The sequence below is a fragment of the Muscardinus avellanarius genome, assembly GCF_963383645.1.
Source record: "Muscardinus avellanarius genome assembly, chromosome: X".
Lineage (NCBI taxonomy): Eukaryota > Metazoa > Chordata > Mammalia > Rodentia > Gliridae > Muscardinus > Muscardinus avellanarius.
Genome location: NC_137792.1, coordinates 116337176 through 116364375, shown reverse-complemented (window position 1 = coordinate 116364375; position 27200 = coordinate 116337176). Strand labels below are relative to the sequence as shown.

The window sequence follows — 27200 nt, the reverse complement described above, 5'->3', positions numbered from 1 at the left end:
TTCTCTTGTGCTTAATTTACAAGCTTTTGTTTTTTGTTTGTTTTCTTTCTTCTGGGTTGCCACTCTTTGATTATATGTTTTAACTGTGAATATTTAAAATTACTTTAGAAGTACAATGATGAGCAAAATAAAGTTCTTAAACTGGTATGTAAGCAAGATGTCTTTATCTTTGGCACCTTCCTATTTTGTGTGGAAACTTTATTCAGCACTTTTCAAACAATAAAATTTAACTTATTTGGTATTAATTTTAGCTTATTTCACAAACAAGCATAACTTATTTTGTTAGTACATTATTGTTATATAGAAAATATCTAGCAGAGTGTCCAGTACATAGATTCAGCAAATATTTACTGTAACAGTAACTGGTTGTTACTCATGGTACTGGTAGTTCCATGAGATAACAAACACCAGGTTTGGCCTTTATAATCTTTGATCTTGATATTTCTCATCTTCATTGATGAATTCCACACTGCTCTGCTTCAGAGAAGTAATATAACATTCTGACTTTGAGCGACTGCATTTCACACCAGAAGAAGCTATGAAATCACCTGCTAGAAAGTGGAGAAATTTAAGTAGTAAAGACTACCAGAATTATTTATACTATATAGCCGGGCGTGACAGCGCATGCTTGTAGTCCACGCGTTTGGAGGCTGAGACAGGAGGATCACACTGGTTCGAAACCAGCCTCTACTACTTAGTGAGGCTCTCAGCAACTTAGTGAGATCCTGTTTCCAAATAAAATATAAACTAGGTCTGGGAGTATAGCCCAGAGGTAGAAAGCCCCTGGGTCCTACCCCCAGTACCACCAAAAAATATATTAATACTAAGACTATAACTGAAATAAAATAAAGAAGGAAAATGTTGAGTTTTATTTGATTATCCATATATCTGCTGTCTTGTTCTATACACATGTACTCATGAACTGGGGCAAGGAAATAAAAAATGAAAAATAATTTTCTTAAAAATTATAAATTCAAAGAAACTTCGTAATTAACCAGTATGTCAATAAACTTTCCTCTTCCATTCCAATGTACACTTCTTATATTTCTACCTGTACATCTTCCTGTTTTCTAGAAGGTTCTGGTAGATACATTTTTTAGAATGCAATTTGAGTTCAAGATAACAATCACATTTGTCATGAAATAAAATTACAAATAGTTTTCAAAGGAGCTATTTAAAAAGCCAGGCAGTCACAATCCAGAAAAAAATAATTTTGATGTTTATGGAATTTACATGTCAGTGTTTTTTGTAAAACTGAAATACATTATTCCTCAGGAATTGTTAATTGTAGTACTAATAGTCCATGGCAACTAATAAAGTCTGTATTTTAGAAAACCATACTGTAAATACTCATTTATTCTTTCTTTGAAAACATAATATAGATAATAAGCTATTATAGAAAGGAAATCTTGACTACCTGAATAAGATTATAACTTCTTCCCTTTTAAGGATATAAATGAAGCAAATGATATGCCTTTTACTTGTCATATATTATATGTCCATTTATTTCTGTAGGGAATAAAATGTATTATAGACTAAAAATTCAAATGGAAATGATGTCAATACATAAAACTCCCCAAAATTATCCTTTGAATGTTGAAGATGAGAAAATCCTGCAGAGCAGTATAATACCTTATCCTATATCTTTTGCTCTGCGGGTGTCCTCTTCAATCTTAACATAATCAAAAGTATAGAATTTTCTTCCAATAATATGTCAAGAAGCACAAATGCAAAAAAAAAAAACTGTCAAGAAGGTAAAACTTTCTAAGCCTTCTTATAAAGAGTGTGAAAAAGCCAACTTGATGGGTCACCATTTGCTTTTTGTTCCCTCTTATTTAATTGTTTAGAAAGAAAATAGATAGTGGTGAATATTATAAGGCATTTATTTTAAAATTCCCCGTGTGTGTGAAATTTCTAATGTGAAAATAACAGATGTACAGCAGTTAAAGAAACACAGAAAGATTTTTTGTGTGTGTGTGGTACTGGGGTTCCTGGAAGCCCTTCTACCTCCGGGCTACACTTCCAACCTATTTTTTATATTTTTATTTGCAAGCAGGGTCTCTTAAGCCTGCACGCCTGGCTTCGAACCTGCGCGATCCTCCTGTCTCCGCCTCCCAAGCGCGGGGATTACAAGCGTGCGCCACCACGCCCGGCCAGAAAGAATATTTTAAAGATAAAAGTGGCCAGCTATGGTGGCCCACACTTGTAATCCCAGCACTTGGGAGGCTGAGACATGAGGACTGTGCAGGTTCAAAGCCAGCCTCAGCTACTTATTGAGGCCCTCAGCAATTTAGTGAGACCCTGTTTTCAAATAAAATATAAAAAAATAGGTATGGGAGTATAGCCCAAAGGTCGAAGGCCCCTAGGTTCCATCCCCAGTACAAAAAAAATTTTTTTAATAAAATTGTGATGGTGCCTTAACTGTAATCCTATTACTTGCAAGGGTGAGACAGTTCAAAGCGAGAGCATGGTTTCGTAGGAAGACATGTTTTGAAATAAAAAAATAGGGATGGGGATGTAGTTCAGAGGTAATATGCCCTTGGTTTAATCCCCAGTACCACAAAAATAAACAATTAAATAAAGATAGAAGGCGCCTGGCGTGGTGACGCACATTTATAATCCCCGCGCTTGGGAGGTGGAGACAGGAGGATGGCACAGGTTCGAAGCCAGCCGCGCTGGTTTAAGAGACCCTGTTTCCAAATAAAAAAGTATAAAACAGATGTCTGGCAGTGTAGCCCAGAGGTAGTAGAAGGCCTTCCAGGAACCCCAGTACCACCACCAGAAAAAAAGATAAAAGGCAACTCAAAGAAAGAAACAATCACTTGACTAACCAATCTACAATATTCATGCCTTGTCACTTTAAGAAGAAACAATGTAGGTATAAACAAAAAGCGAATAAAGGGGAAAAATTATTTTAGTATTGAAGATAAACCATTACAATATCAGTGAACACAAATCCAACTTATGCCTCAGACTTTTTCCAAATATAAAGGAAATGGCAATCCCTGGCATTTGAATAAGTGATTAACATTACAGAGGACAGGGAAGAATTTCAAACTTATTCTCAAATCCTGTTAATTAATGAAAGCCAGGTCACATAATATTTAAGCTGTTATTTTGATGAGTTATATTTTGTTAACTATGTTGACCACACTGTAAAAAACAAATACAAAACAAAGACTCTTTTAACTCTTAAAGGAGAAAAAAATGGTAGTTTGTGTGAGCACATTTAGTGTTAAGAAATGAATATTAATGGTAAGGAACTTTTCTTCCATTCATCAGTGTGTCACGCACATGTAGATTCCATCATCTTCTTTACAAAGTCACTGTGATGAAACTGCCTCAGTAGTAATGGTTTTGCATGACATTCAAAATTTTCTACCCAATTAATTACCCTTATGAAAAAAGCCTTACAACAGTACTCATAGTTATAGGAATTAAAACCCACCAATTAGATAAAGGCATGTTTTACCTGCTATTGTGGAGTAACTATGAACTGAGAAAGCAAAGAATGAATAAGACTAAAAGATCTATACTGGACAAAGTGTATGATTATAAATTCAATTAACTTAGCTGCTTGAACTAACATAAGGAGATAAGTCAGTAAAACATGTGTATAATTCTCAGCCAAATTGGAATGAGCACACAAAAATAGGACAACAGTAGAATAAGTTAAGCATAAAAAGAGCCAGCATAAAGTCACCATGGGCAGGACCAATGTTCGTTTATCATCACAAAGGTTATAGAAATGTAATGAATTTGATTATCTTAGTCAAAGAATTTTGGGAGGAAACACCTTGAAGTTGCTAATGTTTTAATAAAAACATGATTGAGAACTGCTAAATAGTTTTAGAATCTTCTTCAGGGACAAAAATTAAAATCATCAACAAAATATATCTTCTAGCTTACCTATAATACTACTATGTATACTTATTAATTTACACAGCTGAAATATATTATTGAAAATTGACTTTTAATTTATATGTATAGTACCTTTAATACTCATAATTTTTTAAAAAATCATTTAATATTTTCACCAACTAATCTGATAGTTTTTGAGAGTATTAAATATTTAAATAAATGCTCAAGCCAGGCGTGGTAAAGCACACTTATGATCCCAGTACCTGGGAGGCTAACACAGGAGGATTGCAGGTTCAAGAACAGCCTCAGCAAAGTATCAATGCTCTCATCAACCAAGCTTGACCCTATTTTGAAACAAAACAAAGGGCCAGGAGTGTACTTCAAAGGTAGAATTCTCTTGGGTGGAATCCTTAGTCCCAAACAAAAAATAGGTCATTTGTTGAAGTAAATGACAAGAAGTAAAAATGTGCACCTGAACATACTACACATTAATGTGATGGGGATATGCAGATATCGTTGCTATAGAGATAATTTGGGGGGAAAATGTCTGTAGTTATACTATGGGAACTTACTAGTTAATGACTGACATCTTTTAGCCTTTTTCTCAGAATCACCATGTGATGAAGAAAAAATATATCTCTAGAAAGAAAAGAAACAGTGAATTATTTTACTCAAAAACAGATAACACAATTGTTAATAATGCTTAAAATTTATTAGAACAAGTTTGTGTTTCACTAGCATTTTCATTACTTATTTATAAATTATCATGCCAATGCAAATTGAAAATATTATATATTGAAATTACCAAAATTGTATTATAAATGTCCAGAAATAAGCTCTAAATAGTTTATTTTTTATTCTGTGAAAGCATTTCTGAATTTCATACAAATGAATTAGTAATTTTGATGTATGGGAAGTTCAAAATGAAAATATTATTTTACTAAACTAAATGTATTTAGTTTAATTCTAAGCAAAACAAGAGGTAGAAAAACACATTTTACTCGAATGAACTTTTGCTGGAAGCATTCACTCAGTTTCATATTTCATGATCCTTGTAACACATATGTTTTTAGAAGCAAACTAATCATTAGCAATAATATGTTATAATTTTAAAAGCACTTTCATATCAAATTTTAATATTTTCTCTTCTTTGCAGTACTGGAGACAGAACCCAGGGGCATTCTACCTCTGAGCTACACCCCCAGCCCTATATTTATTCTTTATTTTGAAACAGGGTCTCACTGAGTTACAAAGGGCCTCACTAAGTAACTGAGGCTGTCCAAGAACCATGATCCTTCGGTCTGGTTCGAAGCCAGCCGCACTGGCTTAAGAGACCCTATTTCCAAATAAAAAATATATAAAAATAGGTCTGTGAGTGTAACCTGGAGGTAGAAGGGTTTCCAGGAACCCCAGTACCACCAAATATATATATATATATATATATATATATATATATACTTTATTATATTTTTTATTTCTTCTTTTGCACTGTCACCACTACTTTGCATTCTGTTTTCATAGTTATCTGCTCTTTAACTGTTTAAACAGTTTGTAATCTGAAAGTGCATTATGAAGCCAATCATCATGCTAAATAATTGCCCATGAGGTTCTTTATAACTGTATTGGTATTTAGAAAGCACCAATTTCTTCTTCTTTTCCAGGTTAACTAAACCTGAATTTGACACGAGTAAATAGGAACTTCTTAAAAGCTATAAAAGTACTTCAATAGATTAGTAAGAAAAAAATTGCATAAATCATAACTAAATATTGAAAAATGTATTATAATTTCCCTGTAAGGTATTTTAATAAGGAAAACCTAAGGAAAAATGAAAAAATAAGAATGGAAAGAGGTAGTGAGAGAAAAATAAGTAAAGAAAAAGAAAGGGAGAGAGAGATACAGATCCACTGCAGCATTTTGTACAATCATCAAAAAGAGTGTTTGATATAAAACTGAAATAGTTATTTTCTATATATCACTAAAAATAGTAATATATAATCTACTAAGAGCCAAGTGTGTTTGTTACTTATTCTTGCCTGGACTAGTTACAGTAAAATGGCCACCAACTGAGAACTTTAGAATCTAACATAATTTACATTCATTATTTCACTACAGAGTTGCATGGTAAATCATTTATATTATTTTCTTTGTAACCACTATGACCACGGAGTCATTGGATATCTACACAAATAGTTAGAAAGAAGATATATTGGAAATTGTTATAGCTACTGTAAAACATGCCAAAGATCGATAGTAGTTTATGAGTACTATATAGGTTGCTATCATCAGCATCATACATTTTTCCTAAGATAAACAGTATTTATTGGGTCTGAGTAAGAGTAAAGAAGAAAGATTTGCAGGAATTAAGCAAATAACACTTGAGAATGGTGAAGGTACTACAAATGGAATAATATAAAATTCTAGTATGTTTCAGAGCAATATCTGATTTAGAATACTAGAAAAGAAAATGACATAAAACACTATTGTGATATCAGAACAAAGAAGTAAATTAGTGTAACTTTGTAATCATAAGACTTTCTTTTGTTTTATTGGGTAAAAGGGCTGAATATAAGAGTTACTTGAACTTCAGATTAATAAGTAGCCTAAAACAAAAAAGTAGGAATCTAAAATACTCCAGCGAGACATAGTGGCATGTGTCTAAAATCACACTGTTTGGGAGTCTGAGATAGAAGAATTTCAAGTTTGAAGCTAGTCTCTGTAACTTAGCAAGTTCTATTTAAAAATAAAAATGCCTGGGATGCAATACAGTGGTAGAGGGACCTTGGGGTCCATCCCCATTATCAACAATAATAATAATTTAAAAATAAAGAAATATTCTAGAATGATGCCAATATCAAATATAATAAGTAAATAAATGTGCTCATTGTTGTAAATATAAAATTAATGACAGGAAACACATGAATCCAAAATGTCAATAACCTTTAATTTTTTTCAAGTAACCATGGAAAATGTCTTAAGTAAGAGAATAATTCATAGCATATGGTTAATTGCTTGAATATGCAGTTTGCCTCTTTTCAGATCAGAGTTCAGACAGTTACTTGCTACTTCCTCTCCCACATCCAGCTGGTGTTGGCTTTTGCCCAGTGGTGTCATAGAGGGAAGTTGCAAACATTAGTTCAGGAATAAATTCTTGAGCCAATGAAATATTGAATCAGAGATCATTTTCAGACTAATGGGAATCAATGTTTTAAAAGTACCCAAAATTTTATTACTGTAGTAGAAATAATATTATGCAAATAATGCAATATCATGTGTATGAGTGTAGTGTGTGTGTGTGCAGGGGTGTGGATGTAGATGTGGGGATAAAAGAGAGAGAAAACATATTGAGGACAAAGGTTTTAAGATTACAGTATATTACATTATCTTAAGGTTGTGGATTATTCAATAACTACAAAATTTTCTAAATATATTATTATAAAACTATGCTCATGTTAAGACAACCCGTAAAAAATGAAAATAAATTAGAACATTGAAATAAACTATATAAAATAATTTAAATCATTTGTGATCAGTTGGTTAACATGAATAATTTTATCTTCATACTTTTTGTTATCTAAATTACTCAAGTATACATTCTTTGCAATAATAAAATATACTTTATTAGGCAGTATTAGCATCTATGATAATATGGACATAAAGGAGAGCAATGAAGATGGATATGCTGGGTATATATAAAGATGCAATGATGATATTTGTATTGAAAGGTTAACCTGGAAAGGGCCAAAAAGAACTTTATCTGGGTATGTTAGTGTGTAGAAAAGTGTCCTTTATTTGGCATTCTTAAAAGGAGTTAAACTTCAAATCATACCTCTTTCAACTCTTCAAAGAAAACCCATAACTGGTAGATGCCACAATTACATGGGACTCCCATATTCCAGGTTTATTCCCAACTCACACGCGACATTCCTTTGGCTTTTGACTCCTCACTTATGTTGCATACTTATTAATTCATTGAATATCTTATATGTGTTAATCACAGAATAAGACAACAAGGATGAGTTAGAAACTTACACATTCTTTGCCTTGAAATTGCTTATAAAATTATTTAAAGAATCTGTAATCAGTTGGTTAAACTTGGATAATTTTACACTTTTTATCTATTGTCTACATTTTATTCAATCATGAATTATCCTTGCAATAATAAAACACATTTTATTGGTCAGCATTAGCATCTACTAAGACATGGACATAGAGAATCTAATATAACACACACACACACACACACACACACACACACAGAAACACATAATTCCAGCATAATTATATATACATACATAGTTGAATTATAAATCTGATAAGTATTGCAAAGGAAAATAATAAGATGATTTCACAAAAAAAGAAGTATTTAACTTAGTCTTTGAATTAGTGAAGAGTTCACTGAGGAAGACAGTTTTAGCTTATCAGAAGATTTTAATAAGTTGATTAGCCAGTTGTAGTGGTGCATGCTTGTAAGCCAGTACTTGGGAGGCTAAGACAGTATCACAGGTTCGTGGTCAGCCTCAACTATTTGTGAGGCTCACAACTTAGTGAGACTCTGTTTCAAAATAAATAATAAAATATAGGGCTGGGAGTGCATCTCAGAGGTAGAATGTCCCTATGTTCGATCTCCAGTACCACAAAATAAAAAAAAATTAAATTGATTAGACTCAGGTAAGAAGATGTTGCCAGGCCATGGTAATAGCAAGTACAAATATTTGAGTAATGGCAAAGCAAAGTACAAAGCAGGGTATGTGTTAAAAGCAGAAAAAGGAGAATATGGTTGGACCTCAGCAGGTAAATGTGAGAGTAATGCAAAATAGTGTATACGATGTGGTAGGTAGGAATCAAATCATGTTAACCTTGTTTAAAGACTGTTGTCCTGGAGGCAGATAAAGATGGTAGCTGAGCAACTTCCTCCATCAAAAACTCGCCACAGAAGCATAAAGAAATCAAACAACAACAAATGCTGGCGAGGATGTGGGGAAAGAGGAACTCTTTTACACTGTTGGTGGGAATGCAAACTAGTTCAGCCACTATGGAGATCTGTGTGGAGATTCCTAAGAAAGGTGGGAATAGATCCACCATATGATCCAGCTTTACCACTCCTGGGTATCTTTCCAAAGGGGTTGAATTCAGAGAAATGCAGCAACATATGCATACCTATGTTCATAGCAGCACAATTTGTAATAGCCAACATATGGAACCAACCCAGACCTCCATCAACAGATGAATGGATAGCAAAACTCTGGGAAATACACACAATGGAATTCTATTCAGCCATAAAGAAGAACAAAATTATATCATTTGCAAGAAGATGGAAAGCCCTGGAGAACATTATGTTAAGTGAGATCAGCCAAGCACAGAAGGAGAAGGTACATATGTTTCCTCTAATATGCCCAAACTAGGAAACACAGAGGATACCAGTGGGACACCAGATAATGGAGGGGAAATATCAGCAAAGTTTGAATGGAAAGATAGGAGAGGAGGAAGGCTGATCTTGATTAATGAGGGTCTACATCTGAACATGTGTAAAATTATGAATATGACGTGGTTAACCTGGACAACCATTGGTGGGAGGGGGGAAGGGAAAACGGGGGTGGGGGGGAGAGGGCACCAAATATAGTGTAAATGTATACTATTTGTGTTCAATAAAAAATTGTTAAAAGAAAAAATAATAAAAGAATCAGAAGTGGTAAAAAAAAATACTCACCACAGACACACCAACTTGAAGCTATTCTCAGAACAAACGACCATCACGGGATCTAAGGAAATCAGGTGAAAGACTGTCTGCTTGTAGTATAGCAATATGCAAAGAAACACTGAAGAAGGCAGGCAGGAAGGAGTTTCCTGCATCACCACTCACCCAACACTGACCCAATGTCAAGCAGAGCAGCACTAAGAGAGATGCCTCCCATGTGGAGAAGAGAATATTAAGTACAAAATTTAGACTTGAAACCCAGTTCAGGCCAACCATGGTGAAACACAGAGTTGGACAAAGACCCATAACAACAAATGCTGGTGAGGATGTAGGGAAAGAGGAACTCTTTTACACTGTTGGTGGGAGGGTAAAATAGTTCAGCTGCTATGAAGATCAGTGTGGAGATTTTTTTGAAAGCGGAGAATGGATCCACCATATGATCCAGCTCTACCACTTCTGGGTATCGTTCCAAAGAGGTTGAAATCAGAGAACTACAGTAACATCTGAATACCCATGTTCATAGCAGCACAATTCATTCATAATAGCCAAAATATGGAACCAGCCTAGTTCTACATCAACAGATGAATAGATTGAAAAATTATGGAACAGACATAACTGGAATAAGACTGCACCACACACATCTCTGTGATTCAAATTAAATGATACAGTGAGACAAAGGAGAAAGAGAGAAGGCGAGCAGGAACAATGGTTAAGTTGGATTTTTTACTCATTCTTCCATGCAGTGGGTTTATACTTCTACCTAAGGAAGAGATGGGAGAAGGAATTTGACATTCTATCTTGGGAAGAAATTATATTATTGCAATATGCCAAAGTCCTCCCACCACTCCATGCCTTTCATTGCATTTACCAGAAATAATCCTGTGTCATGTTTATTTGTCAAGCATTAATGCAGCATCTATGATATTCACACCCTGCTCTTAAGGTTTTATTATTGTTAATGACTTTAGACTTCAAACCACCCTGTGAAGTAAGTGCAATGTTTTCATCCCAACCCAAGACAATTTCTTTGCTCTAAATTTCTGAGCATTTGAAAGAGATTTGGTTCCTGTGGGTTGTATTAATATTTAACATAATAAAGATACAAACTATACAATTAAAAAAGAAAAATTATGGGAAATACACACAAAGGAATTCTACTGAGCAATACAGAAGAAAAAAATCATGTCATTCCCAAAAAAGATGGAAAGACCTGGAGAACATTATGTTAAGTGAGATCAGCCAAGCACAGAAAGAGAAGGGATATATGTTTTCTCTAATATGCCCAAACTAGGGAGTATTAGGACCAGATCATGGAAGGTAAACCTCAGCAAAGCTAGAAAGGAAGAATAGGAGAGGAAAAAAGTTGAGTTTGATTAAGTGGAGAAGGCTACATTCAAATATATGTAAAAGTGTGAATGTAGCATGGTCAACCTGGACACTCATTGTTGGGGGAGAGAGGAAGCAGGGGGAGGGCACCAAGCACTGTGTGAATGTATGCCATTTTCAATATAATCCACATAAAATAATATAATATAAAATTAAATAAATAAAAATAAAAACTAGAAAAACAACCTAATGGTACCTCTCAAGGTCCTAGAAAAACAGGAACAAATCAACCCCAAGTCCAATAGAAGGCACAAAATAATAAAAACTAGAACAAAAATAATTAAGATACATAATAAAAACTATAAAAATCAATCAAACAAAAAGTGAGTTACTTGAGAAAATAAGCAAGATTCACAAACCCTTTGCTAACTTAACCCAAATAAAGGGAAAAACAATCCAAATAAATGGAATAAGAGACAAAAAAGGGGGTTATTACCATGGAGACTGCAAAATTCTAAGTGAAATTGAGGAAATACTTTGAAAATTTATACTCCAGAAATTGGAAAACCTAGATGAAATGGACAAATTTCTAAATCCATACAACATTCCTAAATTTAACTAAGAGGACATAGAAATCCTTAACAGACCAATGTGAAACAATATTGAAGCAGCGATAAAAAGCATCTCAACAAAGAAAATCCACTTACTGATGATTCTCAGATGAATTCTACAAAACCTTCAACCATAAATGATATGCCACAAAAATAATTATTAATTAGTAAAATAATCACAGCTTAATAAATTAAATAAGACAACCCAGGATGTAAAAGAACATTTTAATAAATAAATTCTAAATATAATTCTTAAAAAAGAAACAGAGCTCAAAAGACTCTACACTAGCAAAACAAACAGCCCAACCAAGAAATGGGCAAATGAACTAAATAGACACTTCCCAAAAGAAGAGATACAAAGGGCTAATAGATACATGAAAAGATGTTCTACATCATTGGCCATCAGGGAGATGCAAATCAAAACTACACTGAGATTCCATCTAACCCCAGTCAGAGTGGCAAGCATAAAGAAATCAAATAACAACAAATGCTGGCAAGGATATGGGAAAAAGGAACTCTTTTACACTGTTGATGGGAGTGCAAACTAGTTCAGCCACTATGGAGATCTGTGTGGAGATTCCTAAGAAAGCTAGGAATAGATCCAACCATATGATCCAGCTCTACCACTCCTGGGTATCTTTCCAAAAGGGTTGAATTCAGAGAACTATAGCAACATATGCATATCTATGTTCGTAGCAGCACAATTCGTAATAGCCAAAATATGGAACCAACCCAGGTCCCCATCAACAAATGAATGGATTGCAAAACTCTGGGAAATACACACAATGGAATTCTACTCAGCCATAAAGAAGAACAAAATCATATCATTTGCAAGAAGATGGAAAGCCCTGGAGAACATTATGTTAAGTGAGATCAGCCAAGCACAGAAGGAGAAGGTACATATGTTTCCTATAATATGCCTAAACTAGGGAACCTAGAGGATACCAGTGGGACTCCAGATAATGGAGGGGAAATATCAGCAAAGCTAGAATGGAAATATAGAGGAGGAGGAAGGCTGAACTTGATTAACGAAGGTCCACATCCAAATATGTATAAAATTATGAATATGGCATGGTTACCCTGGACAATCATTGTTGGGAGGGGGGAAGGGAAAACAGGGGCGAGAGGGGGAAGCAGGCATCAAGTATAGTTTAAATGTATACCATTTATGTTCAATAAAAAATTTAAATAAATAAATAAATAAATATTCTGACTAAAAAAAAAAAAGAAAGAAAGAAAGAAACAGAAATCCAGGCCTGGTGGCACATGTTTGTAATCCCCGCACTTGGGAGGCTGAGACAGGAGGATTGCATGGGTTCAAAGCCAGCCTCAGCTACTTAGTGAGGTTCTCAGCAATTTAGTGAGACCCTGTTTCCAAATAAAATTTAAAATAGGTCTGGGAGTATAGCCCAGAAGTAGAAAGCCCCTTAATTTCATCCCCAGTACCACAAAAAAAGAAACAGAAATATTAGAAATGAAAAATCTATAAATGTCAAGTAAAAATCTCTGTAGACAGCCTTAGCAAAACATTATATCAAGAGTAATAATGAATATTAGAGTTTAAAGATATGGTAATTGAACTAGCACATTCAGACAGCAATAAAAATCAAGAGTGAAGAAAACATTCAGGATTTATGAAATAGAGTTGAGAACAAATTTATAAACTACATGTGCAAATGAAGAAACATAGGTATAGGCTAAAGGCATAGAAATTCTAATCAGTAAAATAACAGCAGTGAATTTTCAGAATCTTTATAATAATATAGACATACAGGTACTGGAGACATTTAAAAAAAACAAATATAGCCGGGCGTGGTGGCGCATGCTTATAATCCCCGCGCTTGGGAGGCTGAGACAGGAGGATCGCACAGGTTCAAAGCCAGCCTCAGCTACTTAGTGAGGCTCTCAGCAACTTAGTGACAACCTGTTTCCAAATAAAGTATAAAATAGGTCTGGGAGTATAGCACAGAGGTAGAAAAGTCCCTGCGTTCCACCCCCAGTACCACAAAAAAATTAAAAAATATATAAAAAATATAAAAAACCAAATAGACATGACAAGAAAAATAACCTCTCCATGACATATTATAAACTGCTAAATATATAGAACAAAAGATATTAAAGTTGCAAAAAAACAACAGAAAATCACTTAGAAAGGCAATCACATCAGAATAATAATGAACTTAAGGGAGAGATAGATTCTACTACAAATATAGATGGTGACTTTAATACTTGATTCACACCAATATATAGAGAAAATTACAACAAATAAATATCAGGCCAGGTATGGTGGCACAGCTGGATATGGTAGCCCATGCCTGTAATTTCAGGACCTGGGAGATGGGACAGGTGAATTTCATGTTAAAAGACAGCCTCAGCATTTTATTGAGACCCTCAGAAACATGGCAAAGACCTGTCTCAAGTTTTTAAAAAATTAAAAATATGTCTGGGAGTGTATCTCAGAGGTAGAATGCTCCTGAGTGTAATCCCTAGTACCAAATAAAATAAAATAAAATAAAATATAAATAAATAAATATATCAGAATAAAATTATACTAGAAACCAAATGTGCTTAATAGTCTTTTACAGAATATTACATCCAACAGCTGCACAAAATCATTATTTAAATTGTTAAAAAAAATGCCTGCACTTGAAATTTTATGTTCTTGTTTGCTTCAGCAGTATATATGTTCTTGATTATATAGTCAACCACATTATTTACATATGAGCTATATGTTCCTTAATTTATTCTTCATCTGATTAAAATATTTTGTAATTCAGTTTAAAAAGCAAATAAATAAAATTGGTTATATAAATGATTAATTCTATTTATTTAAAAATGAACTCAGGGAAATTTTTGATACTTTATTTGAATAATTGTATTAATTTCCTAATAAAGATGCTATTTAACTAAGAAAAAAATTATTTTCTTGATCAAATGAAACTTTCTCTAAAATAGGTCATATTTTAGGCCAGAAAGGAAATTTTAACACATGTAAGTAAATTAAAATAAATTCTTACATTTTCATAGATTGTAATGGGTTGAAATTAGAAACCAACTGCAAGAAAAACTGTAGAAATTATATAAGCAAATTAACAAACAGAATTATTATAATAACAAAATTGTTTTATATATTTTTTCTTAGATTTAACTATTTTACTTCTTTTTTAAATATAATTTTATTGGTACATTGTAGTCTTACATCATATTATACTTCAGAGTAATAGGAACATATAAAATAAAATACACTCTTAGATAAATAGGTCATTGAAGAAATCAGGTAAAATTTAAAATTTCCTGAATCAAAAAAATTAAAATACAAACCAGCAAAACCTAAGGAACATAGAGAAAGCAGCTATAAGAAAAAAGTTTGTAGCAACAAATAGTTACATTAGAAAATCAAAGAAATCTCAAACAACCTAACATTGCAGCACAAGCTCTTAGGAAAACAAAATCAAACCTAAGTCACAATCAGTAGAAGGAAAGTAATAAAGATAAGAATGAAAACAAATAAAATAGAGAATAAAAGAACTATAAAAAGAATCAAGGAAGTCAGGCTTGGTGACACATGCTTGTAATCTCAGTACTTGATAGGCTGAGACAGGAGGATTCCAGGATCACAGGGAACCTCAGCAACTTGTTGAGGCCCTCAGCAATTTAGTGAGACTTTGTTGCAAAATAAAGACTAAATTAGAGCTGGGATATAGCTCAGAGGTAGAATGCCTCTGGGTTCAATCCTCAGTAACACACACACACACACACACACACACACACACACACACAGAGTCAATGAGACATAGAGTTGCTTCATTGAAAACACAAGCAAAATTAAGATACCCTTACCAAGACAGAAAAAGGACAGACCAAATAAATAAATTTATATATTAAAATGAGTATATTAAAACAGATACCATTTAGAGATGATTACAAGGGAATATTTTGATTATGGTAATACATTAAAATTTTAGAAGAAATGGGCAAATCTTTGGACAAATATGATATACACATAGTGAACCAAGAGAATATAAACTCTGAAATATATAGAAATCAGTGAGATTCGAGCAGTAATAACTCTCACAACAAAGAAAAACCAAGGACTGGATAGATTCACAGCTGTATCTTTCAGACTTTTAAAGAAGAACTATCTGGGTGTGGTGGTGCACACTTGTAATCTCAGTATTTGAGGGCCGGAGACAGAAGGATCACAGGTTTACTGCTAGCCTTAGCAATCTACTGATACTCTTCACAAGTTAGTAAAAGACCTGTTTCTAACCATATACAAAAAAAATGAAAATAAACCCCATATTAGAGAGAAAAATAGGAGGGAAACCACCCTACACAAGAGTCAATTCAGAGTAGATCAAAGACTTGGAGATCAGACCAGAGACCTTGCAGCTCCTTGAAAGAGGGCATGGGTCCAACACTTCAGCCCATAGACACAGGTTAAAACTTTCTCAATGAGACACCAAAGGCACAAGAATCTGAAAGGAGGATTTATGTGGGAGTGCATTAGACTGAAGAGCTTCTGTTCAGCAAAGGAAATTGTCAAGAACCTCAATCGAGAGCCAACAGAATGGGAGAAGATTTTTGCCATCTACACCTCCGATAGAGGACTAATATCTAGAATATACAGAGAACTCAAGAAACTCAACACTAAGAAAACAAAGCATCCAATAACAAAATGGGCAAGTGAACTACATAGACACTTCACAAAAGAAGAAATTCAAATGGCCAATAAATGCATGAAAAAATGCTCAACATCACTGGCAATCAGAGAGATGCAAATCAAAACTACCCTGAGATTTCACCTAACTCCAACTAGAATGGCAATCATTCAAAACACAACAACAGATACTGGCGAGGATGTGGAGAAGTGGGAACTCTAAGACATTGTTGATGGGATGGCAAATTAGTGCAACCTCTTTGGAAAACAGTATGGAGAATCCTCAGAAGAATGGGAACAAATCTTCCATTTGATCCAGCAATACCACTGTTGGGTATCTACCCAAAAGAAAAGAAACCAAACTACCAAACTAATGCATGTGTATCTATGTTCATAGCTGCACAACTCACCACAGCCAAACTATGGAACCAGCCAAGATGTCCATCAACAGATGAATGGATTACAAAACTGTGGGATATGTACACAATGGAATTTTACTCAGCCATTAAAAAAAACTCAATTACATCATTTTCAGAGAAATGGATGGAACTGGAGGACATTATGCTAAGCGAGATTAGTCAGTTAAAAAAAGTAAAAAGTAAATGGTTTCCCTAATATGCAGAAGGTAGGGAGAAAAAGAGTCATCATCAGAGGAACTCTAGACAAAGAAGGAGAAAACACAGATGAGCAAATAAGGCAATCTAACTAAGAGGGATGCAAGGGGGAAGAGGAAAATTTCCTAATGTACATGATGTACATTCACAAATATATCAAAGCTAATCACTAAGCCAAACATAAGAGGGAAGGGTGAGAGAATGGGGTGGGAATTGGGGAAGAGCTAAATGAGTGATGTGTGCATGTATGCCTCTACCATTTTATAACCCATTAACATGTACGAATACAAGCTGGATGTGGTGGCTACGCTTGGAATCCTAGTACATGGGAGTCTGAGAAAGGAGAATTGCACAGGTTCGAAGCCAGACTCAGCTACTTAGTGAGACTCTCAGCAGTTTAATGAGACCCTGTTATCAAATAAAATGTAAAATAGGTTTGGGAGTGTAACCCAGAGGTGGAAAGGCTCTTGGTTTCATCCCAACAGTAACACACAAAAAAAGTGTGTGAATACATTGTACCAATAAAAAATTTAAAAATAAAAATAAATAAAAAATTATAAAAATAGGGCTGGGGATGTAGTTCAGAAGTAAAATGCCCCTGAATTAATCTTCAGTGCCACTAAAATAAAAATAAAGAATAACTAATCACAATGTTTTTCAAAATATTTTATAATTTACAAAGGGATCAAGTGTGGTTGCATGTGCCTATAATCCCAGTATTTGGAAGAATGATACAGGAGGATTATAAATTTAAAGGCCCGCCTCAGCAATTTATCATGACCCTGTATCAAGGTTTTAAAAGTTAAAAGGTGTGGAGTTTGGCACAGTGGTAGAGTACCCCTTTGTTTAATTTCCAGTACCACAAAATATATAAATAAATAAATTACAAAAGAAAGTAATTTTTAAACTCATTCCATGAAGCAGTGTTACCCTTCTACTTACATATTACAAGAACACAACAAAAATAAGACTATAGACTGATATTCTTGAGGAACATAAGTAAAAAAATCCTCAATAAAATACTTGCAAATCAAATAAATGCAGCATCACTTTTAAAAGATCATATAGCATGACTGAGGTGGTTTTATTCCAGAGATGCACAGTCATTTAACACTTTCACAAATCAATAAATATAGTACAGTATATGAATGGAATCATGGATTTAAAAAAAATACATGATCTTCTCAATAGATGTATGAAAAGCTTTTGACAAAAGTTAACGTAATTTTATAATAAAAAGCCCTAAAAAACAGATATAAAAGGATCATAACATAGCACAATGGAGGCAAAATATGACAAACCCCATGTCTATATTATTCTGAACACACAGAAAATTTGATAGAACAAGATGAAGATGTCAACTCTCACGATGTTATTCAACGTATTACCTAAAAATTTAGCCAGAGCAACCAGGCAACAGAAATAACCAAAAGGGATATAAATAGGAAAGGTGAAGGTAAAATTATTAGAAAAGGATATATTATCACTATTTGTAGATATGATTATATACCCAGTGAAATCTAAAGTATCCAGCAAAAATGTCTTACTGCTAAGACAACTAAGCAAAGTAGCAGAATACAAAGTCAAATTACAAAAATCAATAGATCTCCTATATAATCATAATAAACTCCTGAGAAAGAAATCAGAAAAACAACAAGCCCATTGACAATAGTCTAAAGATCAAAAGCTAAGGAATAAACCTAACCAAAGAAGTTAAAGAATACTAAAATGGAACTATAAAATAGTGAATAAAGATTATAGAAGACTTAGAAGATTTTAGAACATCCTGTATTCATGAACTGGGAAAAGTAATATTTTCAAAATGGCCATTCTACCAAAAGCACCCTACAGATTTAATATGATCCCCATCAAAATACCAATCATATTCTCTAAAGAACTGGAAAAACCATAACATTCATATAAAAAAATCATTTAACACTCCAAATTTTCAAATCAACCCTAAGAAGAAAGAACAATCCCAGAGATACCACAACACCTGATTTTTAAATACATTACAAAACCACCGTAACAAAAAATGTTTTGAGCATGAAAACAGAGACGTAAATCAATACAATAGAATAAAGGACCCAAGAATAAACTAATGCATCTTTAGCTATGTGAGCCTCAACAAAGGAACCAAAAACTCATATTGGAAAAAGACAAAAACCTATTCATCAATTGGCAATAGGAAAACTGAACTTGTAGTTATAGAAGATTAAAATTCTATTTCCACTCACCTGTGCAAAAATCAACTCAAAATGTATCAAAGACCTTAATATGAGAAACTTTAAAACTATTAGAAAAAAATTAGAGAGAACAGTCCAAGATATATCTATAGGTAATGATTTTATAAGAAGGGCTATAATATCTTAGGAAAGATAAAAAATAGACATCAAATTTTAAAAAGTTCAGTACAGCCAAGGAAACAATAAACAAAGTGAAGAAATAGCCTACAGAATGGAATAAAATTTTGCCAGCTATTCAGGATTAGTATCTCAAAAAATTATAAAGAATTCAAAAACTTTAATAGAAACAAAAATCTAATATATGTAGACAAAAATACTGAGCAGACCAGTAGTTCATGATTCAACTCCTTTGTGGAATCTAAGAATTATTATTTCTAAGAGAAGTTGAAAGTAGAAGGGTGGTTACCAGAAACATGATAGGGTAGATAGGAAGGAGACAGGGAAAAAGGTTGCTTAATGGATACTTGTTTGAGTTGCAGAGTGATAAAAAAAAAACTTCTTGTGAGCTCTTGCATAGGAGGGCGAGTATAAATAACTAAAAATACTGTATAGCAATGAATATTTCACAAAGCTATAATAAGATACTCAATGTTTTACCACCAAAAGTAAGTAGTTGATGAGATAGAGATGTTTGTTTTCATTAGATCACTGCATAATATATGTGTGTGTACCAGAATATTACATATCCATAAATATATAAGACATGATTTTATGAATCATTTACAAGTAAATGTAACTTAATTTTTTTTCCGGTTTGGGGATGGAACCCAGAAACATTTGACCTCCAAGCTACTCTCCATGCCCAATTTTTTATTCTTTATTTTGAAACAGGGTCTCACTAAGTTGCAGAGGGCCTAACTAAGTAGCTGAGGCTGTTCAAAAACCACAATCCTCCGGTCTCAGTCTCCCAAATGCTGGGATTACAAGAGTGTGCCACCACGACCGGCTTTAAAATTTTTAATAAGTAAGCATATTTCTAAATAATAAGTGGTAAGCGTGTATTATGAGGAGTGGAGTGTAAGCTTATTACTTTGTGCCTTTTATAATTGGTAAATGATACTTTTTTTTTTTTTTTTTTTTTTGCGGTACCAGGGATGGAACCCAGGGGCATTGTACCTCTGAGCTACATGTCCAGCCCTATTTTTTTATCTTTTTATTTTTTGAAACAAGGTCTCACTGAGTTGCGAAGGGCTTCACTAAATAGCTGAGGCTGGCAGTTCTCTGGTCTCTGCCTCCCGAATGCTGGGATTACACGCATGTGCCACCATGCCTGGATGTCAATACATATTTTACATGATAACAGAAAAAAGAATAAAGCAACAATAAATATATTTTTACTAATTTAATAATATTTTAGTGAAATAATAGAAAATTTGTCATTTCCCAAACATTTGGAAAAGAAATATTATTAGCTTTCTTTCCTGGATTCTCTTATGCTAACAAAATTGCTGAGAACTAATAAGGTTCCATTTATAAGCAAGTTTTAAGGCTTTTATTTTAAATGTCAGAGTAATTACAAAAACATAAATCACCAGCTACAAAACCCCTCTTATGTGACTGGCTATAAATGTGTTCCATATTTTGAAATGTAGTGAATATTTGTTTTTTAATCACATCAATCTTGTGGGAAAAAAATCCCCAAAATACTTATGGTCACATTTTAGGATATGGACCTATGCCAAGAATATTTAAAGTCTAAATCTCTTCTATTCCAAGCAATGTATGATAAATTTTAGTCAATATTTTCTTAATTGAGTATAATTGAAAATTTTATCAATTCTCATAGCCCTTGCTTCAAGTTTTGTTTTCAGGTTTTTTTTTTCTTTTTTATAATTCAAATTCTAATGGTTCCATCTTGTGGTGATAATTAGAATAGGTTCTGTGTATTCCATGTTTTACTTTGTTCCATTTTTGTCTAGAAAAATATATAAAGTAAAACTCACTGTAGAAAAGCAAAAATTTATAGATTTTGTTATTCCATAATATTTGAATGTATTTTCCTTGTCCTCAAGAAATCCATAGCTAGTAAGAAAGCTATGATATGTCAATATGGTGTGATTGATATGAATAGAGATTTGCACAAGGGGCAGTAGTGGTAAAAATGAACTATCTGATCCTTTTCAACTCTTGTGAAAGTCAGGTGAAAGAGTTATTATTTGTTTAATCTTTCAAGGTTTTTGTTAGATGCTGAACCATGGTTATATGATAAAAGAAGCCAAATGTCAGAATATATTTGGAAGCGGAATGACAAAGATCCGAGAAAATAGACTGATATAAATATCAGTAGTCAAATTTGACCACTAAACAGGAATGGATAACTAGCATAGATTCTATAAACGAGCAAAAGGCAAAAGGGAAGTAGTCTGGAAAATTTCTAAAGACAATAGTGCTGGTGAAATGAGTATTAAAAGGAAATTAAAAGGGCTTACAATTCCAATCCAAATGTTATAAATTCTTTGAAGCACTACTCTAAAATACTCGGGTGAGATAAAATATACATAATGAAAATAAAAGTAATTCAGGTCACAAGGAAAAATATACATGCAACTTATATGGAGTACTAAGGATTGAACTCAGGGGCATTCGTCTTTGAACTACAGTACCAGCTCTATCTTTTATTCCTTTATTATTATTATTATTTTTTGGTGGTAATGGGGTTTCTGGAAACCCTTCTACCTCCGGGCTATACTCCCAGACCTATTTTATGTTTTTATTTGGAAACAGGGTCTCTTAAGCCAGAGAGGCTGGCTTCGAACCAGTGCGATCCTCCTGTCTCCACCTTCCAAGTGCGGGGATTACAAGTGACCGCCACCACGCCCGGCATTTTGTTCTTTATTTTAAAACAGAGTCTCACTAAGTTGCAGAGAGGTCCTCTAAGTTGTGAAAGCTGGCTTCAAATCTGAGCTCCTTCTAGCTCAGCCTCCCAAGTACTGGTATTACAAGTGTGCACCACCATGCCCAGCCTAAGAGAAAAAGACAAGTAGAGGCTGAAACTTAAAGCCCTCTGTAACTTAGTGAGATCATAATTCAAAATAAAAATAAAATAAAATAAAATAAAATAAAAATAGGTCTGGGGTATAGCTTAGAGGTTTAACACCCCTGGATTCAATTCCAGTTGCACAAAATAAAGAAGATAAAGCAGTGAGTAAAATCAAAGCGATGACCAGAGGTACTCATTAAATCAGAGCATGATGTACATTCACAAATTTATCAATCACTAAGCTGAACTCGAGGAGGGAGGGGTGAAAGAATAGGGCTGTGAATTGGAGAAGGGCTAAATGTGTGATGTGTGCATGTATGGTACTACCATTCTGTGTGTACCTTATGAAGATGTAGGATTGCAGTGTGCCAATCAATAAAAAATTTAAAAAATCAGGCAGTGGCTGTAGGACATTCTTTCTCAGGGTCCTGGAAACTGAAAGTACTTTATATGCATTTGAAAACTAGGACCAGGCTTTCTGATTAAACCCAAAATCTGAGCAAGTATTCCTATACTCATAAAGAAGATTGGGGGAAAAAAGTTTGCTAACAATCTTCGCCTAAGGCAGATTTTTTAAAGTGACATACCTTAGGAGACTCAAGAACACAGACCACAGAATTCTGAGCAGAAACCAAGGCAAGCACCTGTCATTATGTGAATCTAAGATAACTGTAAGGTAGTCAACCTAAACCATTACTATATTTTATACAGAAAACACAAGTTCTGCCCTACACTATATATAGAAAACATAATTTTTGCCCTACATTGACCTGACTTCCAAATTTCTAAGCTATATTTCTTTCCCTGCAGGTTTTCTCTACATTTTAAGCCCTATTTTGCAACCCATCCAAAAAGCCAACACTTCTATGAAATTAATGTCACCCAGAGTAGTCCTCAACCAATTATGGACAGAAATGGGTGAGTAAATTGCCCAGCTCTTATGATCATTTTTATTTTTTCTCTAGTAATAAAGGCTCACAGAAATTATAAAAGAGATATTCTATGATGACTTGTTTTTCAGGGTATGACTTTGGAATGATTATTTACACAAAAGTTTTAAAGAAAAACTTTACTATGAGTAAGCTTCGTTTACTCATAGTACCCTAGGTATTTTACTGGTTTTAAATTTATTGTATGGATCAGTCCACCGTGTAGCCAGGCCACTACTGGGGCTGTCAAGAGTGAGATCGGTACTTGCAGTGCGGCATGCACAGAGAAATATCGCACAGAGAAATATCGCACAGAGAAATATCGCACAGAGAAATATCGCAGAAAATAAAAACCAGATGCTTCCCCTAATCAGAAATAACTAGGAGGGAAGGGGCAACAGGAAGAGGTCGATCTATAGAAAGGGCCCTATAGTGAAGCAATTACGGTGACCAATCAGAGGGTATGGAATAGGGGAGGATGGAGCCTCTTTAAAACACAGGAGGTACATAAACAAATGTATCAAAGTTAATCACCAAACAAGCATGGGATCGAGGGAGGGGGAGGGAATGGGATGGGGGCTGGATGAGGGCTGATTGGATAATGTGTGCTTGTATATCCTCTCAAGTCTTATATTCCAATGTGATGTATGATTACAATGCACCAATAAAAATAAATTAAAAATAAATTTATTGTAAATGGATTTTCTGTATTTCTTTTTCTGTGGATTCATGGTTGGAAAATAGAGAAGTTAGTGATTTTTAGGTTTATTTTGTATCCTACCATTTTACTGAATTGGTTAGTCAGTTCTAGTAGTCTTTCAATTGAGATTCTTTGAGTCTTCTAGGTATAAAATCATGTCATTTCTAAACAAGAATAATTTTAATTCTTCTTTTCCTGTTTGAATTCCTTTGATGTTCTCCTCATTTTATTTCTCTGGCAAAAGTTGTGAGGATTATACTGAAAAGAAGTAGTGATAGTGGGCATTCTTGTTACTGTTTTAGAGGAAATTCCTGCAGTTTTTCCCATTCAATATTATGTTAGCATTGGGTTTATTGTATATTATCTTAATTATACACAAACATATGGAACATTATTATGATTAACTTTATGCATCTGGATGTGTGTGTGTGAAAGAGAGAGAGAGAAAGAGAGAAATTGAGAGAAAGAGTTAGTTTCTGGAGGAAATTAATATATGAGCTATTGGACTCAGTAGGGAAGCTCTGGCCTCAATGTAGGTATGTACCATCTAATCAGTTGGGGGCCCAGATATGCAAAATAGCAGAGATTGTGTGATTCATTCGTATTCTCTCTCTCTCTCCCTCTCTCTTTTTAAAGTAGTGCACTCTCCTTTTTCTGTCTTCATATGTAAGAACTGCTTACTTTCGCAACCCTGACTATTACAAACACTATTCATCTTTTAGAAGGAAATTATTTCATATGCTACAGCATGTCTGGTCCTTAAAATCATACTACATAAAATAATCTAATCATACTAGAACAAATTTTGCATGCATGGTTTCTCCTAGATGAGGTATCTAAAAACAGTCAAGTTCATAGAAATTATATTGTAGTGTATACTTAAAACTTTGTTGAGAGAGCATATTTCATGTTAAATGTTGTTAAGCAATAAAACAACAAACATAAAACTTTATATGCAGAATATACAGTGTCTTCAAGTGACCATGGAACAATTATAAAAACAACCTCATGCTCTCTCAAAAATTAATAATAAATTTCAATTTATAGAAATCATAAGGAATATGTTCTTTGATCAAGGTAGAAATAAACTTGACATCAATAAAGAAAAGATTAGAAAAATATTAAATGTGCAGAAATTAGGTAGATATTCCTCAAATCCTATTTTTCATAGAAAAATTAACAATAATTATATTGATTGATACTGAAGTTGTTACACATTGAAACTTGTGAAATAAAGATAAACATGTGACTAGAGGAAAATTTATAGTACCAAATAAATATATTAGAAAATAATGAAAGCTAAAAAATGTATCTACCTCAAAAAATTAGAAAAATAGCCATTTAATTATACAGGAAGTAGAGAAAAATATCATAGAAGCATAAATTAAAGAAACAAAAGCATTTATGTGTGATGGTAAATACCTGTAATTCCAAGACTTGTGAGGCTAAGAGGGTGGCATGAACAAGGCCAGCCTCAGTAACATAATAAGACTCTCAGTAACCTAGTGACATCCTGTTTCAAAATAAAAAATAGGCCAGGCACAATGGCGCTCACCTGTAATCCCTGTTCTCAAGAAGCTGAGACAGGAGGATTGCAGGTTCGAGGACATATAAAATAACAGAGCAGCTAATATGGAGAACAGGATCTGAGAATTAACTTCCAAATTCCTTCTTTATGCTCCCTCACCATTTTATTAAATTACTAAATAACATTGTTGATTAGCTATACAAAGGATGGGATCATTTAAGTAAATAATCCAACATTAAGGAAAGTCAAGATAAGGTTAGAATTTTTTTGGTTTTGGCCAGATCTTTAAAGTGAGTTACTAGCTGGGGCATGATAGCTCATACCTCTAATTTCAGTACTTGGGAAACTGAGACAGGAGGATTGCAGGTTCAAGGACAGTCTCAGCAAGTAGTGAGACTCTCATAAACTTAATGAGACTCCTGTTTCAAAATAAGAAATAAAATCAGGCTGGGGGAGTGGATCTCAAAGTTAGAATGCCTCTGGGTTCGATTTCCAGTACCATTAATAAATAAATAAATAAATAAATAAATAAGGCTGGGGGTAGCTCAGAGGTAGAATGCCCTATAGTTCAATCCGTAATACCACAAATAAAAGAAAGGCAACAAAAATAAAAGGAAGAAAAACCTACAGAGTTCCAGAAAAGACTAATAAAACACATTTTCAGCTGTGGTGAAAACAAAGACAATGCTCTGCATTTTTTATTTAGCTATTATACTACAAATAAGTATTTTTACATGGTACATAGTGCTATTTTTATGCTTATTGTTGTTGAGTGTTCCTCTAAAACGACCCAAAAATGTAGCGCCAAGGTATGGTTTAGTGTTCATAAATTCAAGAAACTTTTCATGTGCCTTCAAAAATATACATGTGTTAGATAAACATTGCTTAGGCTTTGGTCATAATATCATTTACCATGTGTCAAATGTCAATGAATAAACAATATATATTAAATAGAGTGTCTTTAATCAAATATATACTCATATTTAATGTGTTATATATTACATACATGTAATCAAGAGAGAGAGAAGGATGTTATACCCTAATAATATTATGAAAATATTGTGAATAGAAGTTTACAGAAAATTAAACCTGTGTTTATTCTAGGCTGATGATGCATTGTTGATTGATGTTCGCAGGATAAATCATATAATCATCTCAATATATATTTAAAAATCATTTGATAACATTAACAACTGGAAAATGATTTTTAAAAAATATTAGCAAACCCAAAATAGAGGAAAACTCTATTCTCATAAAGAATACCTACAAAATTCTCATAAAGAATATCTACAAAATTCTTCTCTCTCCCCCTATTCATGGCATTTACTTAAAAAATTCAAATCTTGAACTTCACCTCCAGGTTTTTTCTGTGTGTGTATGTGGTCCTGAGGATTGAGCCCAGGGGTGCTCCACCACTGAGCTACACCCTGACTCAGTTTTTGAAACAGGGATTACTCAGTTACTGTGTGCTGACCTCAGACCTGCAATCTTGTCTCAGCCTCCCAAGTACTGGGGTTATAGGCATGCACCATGAAGCCTGGCTTTCACCTATAGGGTTTTGCCACTATCATTTGTTAAGGGATGACCATACTCCCTTTCTACCTATCTTCCTCACCATGTCCATCTGAAATCAGTATAGCAGCGAACAGGTAGTATTTAGTTACAATACAAATTTGTGCCTAAAATGCATTAGGCCTTCCACTTCCCTTGGGAAGACCTGCCTACTAACAAGTTGTTTATTAAAAAGTTCAGGTAATTTTATTTGTCTTTCACCAGAATTCTAGTTATAGTACATGGGTGGGAAGCTGTCAAATAAGAGGGAATACAAACAGTAGAATGAGTAGAAAGAATACGCAACTTTAAATAAAAAAATATACCTCCTTTTGAGACTGATCAGAGTCACTTTGAGAAAGACTTAGTCGCAAACTCTTGTGTCGGCGAATGAGAATTTCCTTTGCTTGTTCTGCTGCTCCCATTTCCCCTGGAAGAGTGTACCTGTTATATGATGGTGCCTGGTAAAAATGCACAACACAGTGATTTCAGAATTAA

The 27200-nt window shown here is 33.8% G+C and overlaps 1 protein-coding gene across 1 annotated transcript in view; it reads right to left on the bottom strand.

Annotated features, from left to right (window-relative positions):
* Nucleotides 1-420: 420 nt before the first annotated feature.
* LOC308279056 (sodium/hydrogen exchanger 2-like) overlaps nucleotides 421-27200 on the bottom strand; it is a gene marked incomplete at both ends in the record, with an annotated part of 86924 nt that continues 60144 nt past the window's right edge. The window contains 3 exons of the mRNA XM_080719019.1: nucleotides 421-548; nucleotides 4434-4500; nucleotides 27029-27163. Of these exons, the coding sequence (XP_080575145.1) occupies nucleotides 421-548; nucleotides 4434-4500; nucleotides 27029-27163 (330 nt within the window). The remainder of the gene's footprint in view (nucleotides 549-4433; nucleotides 4501-27028; nucleotides 27164-27200) is intronic.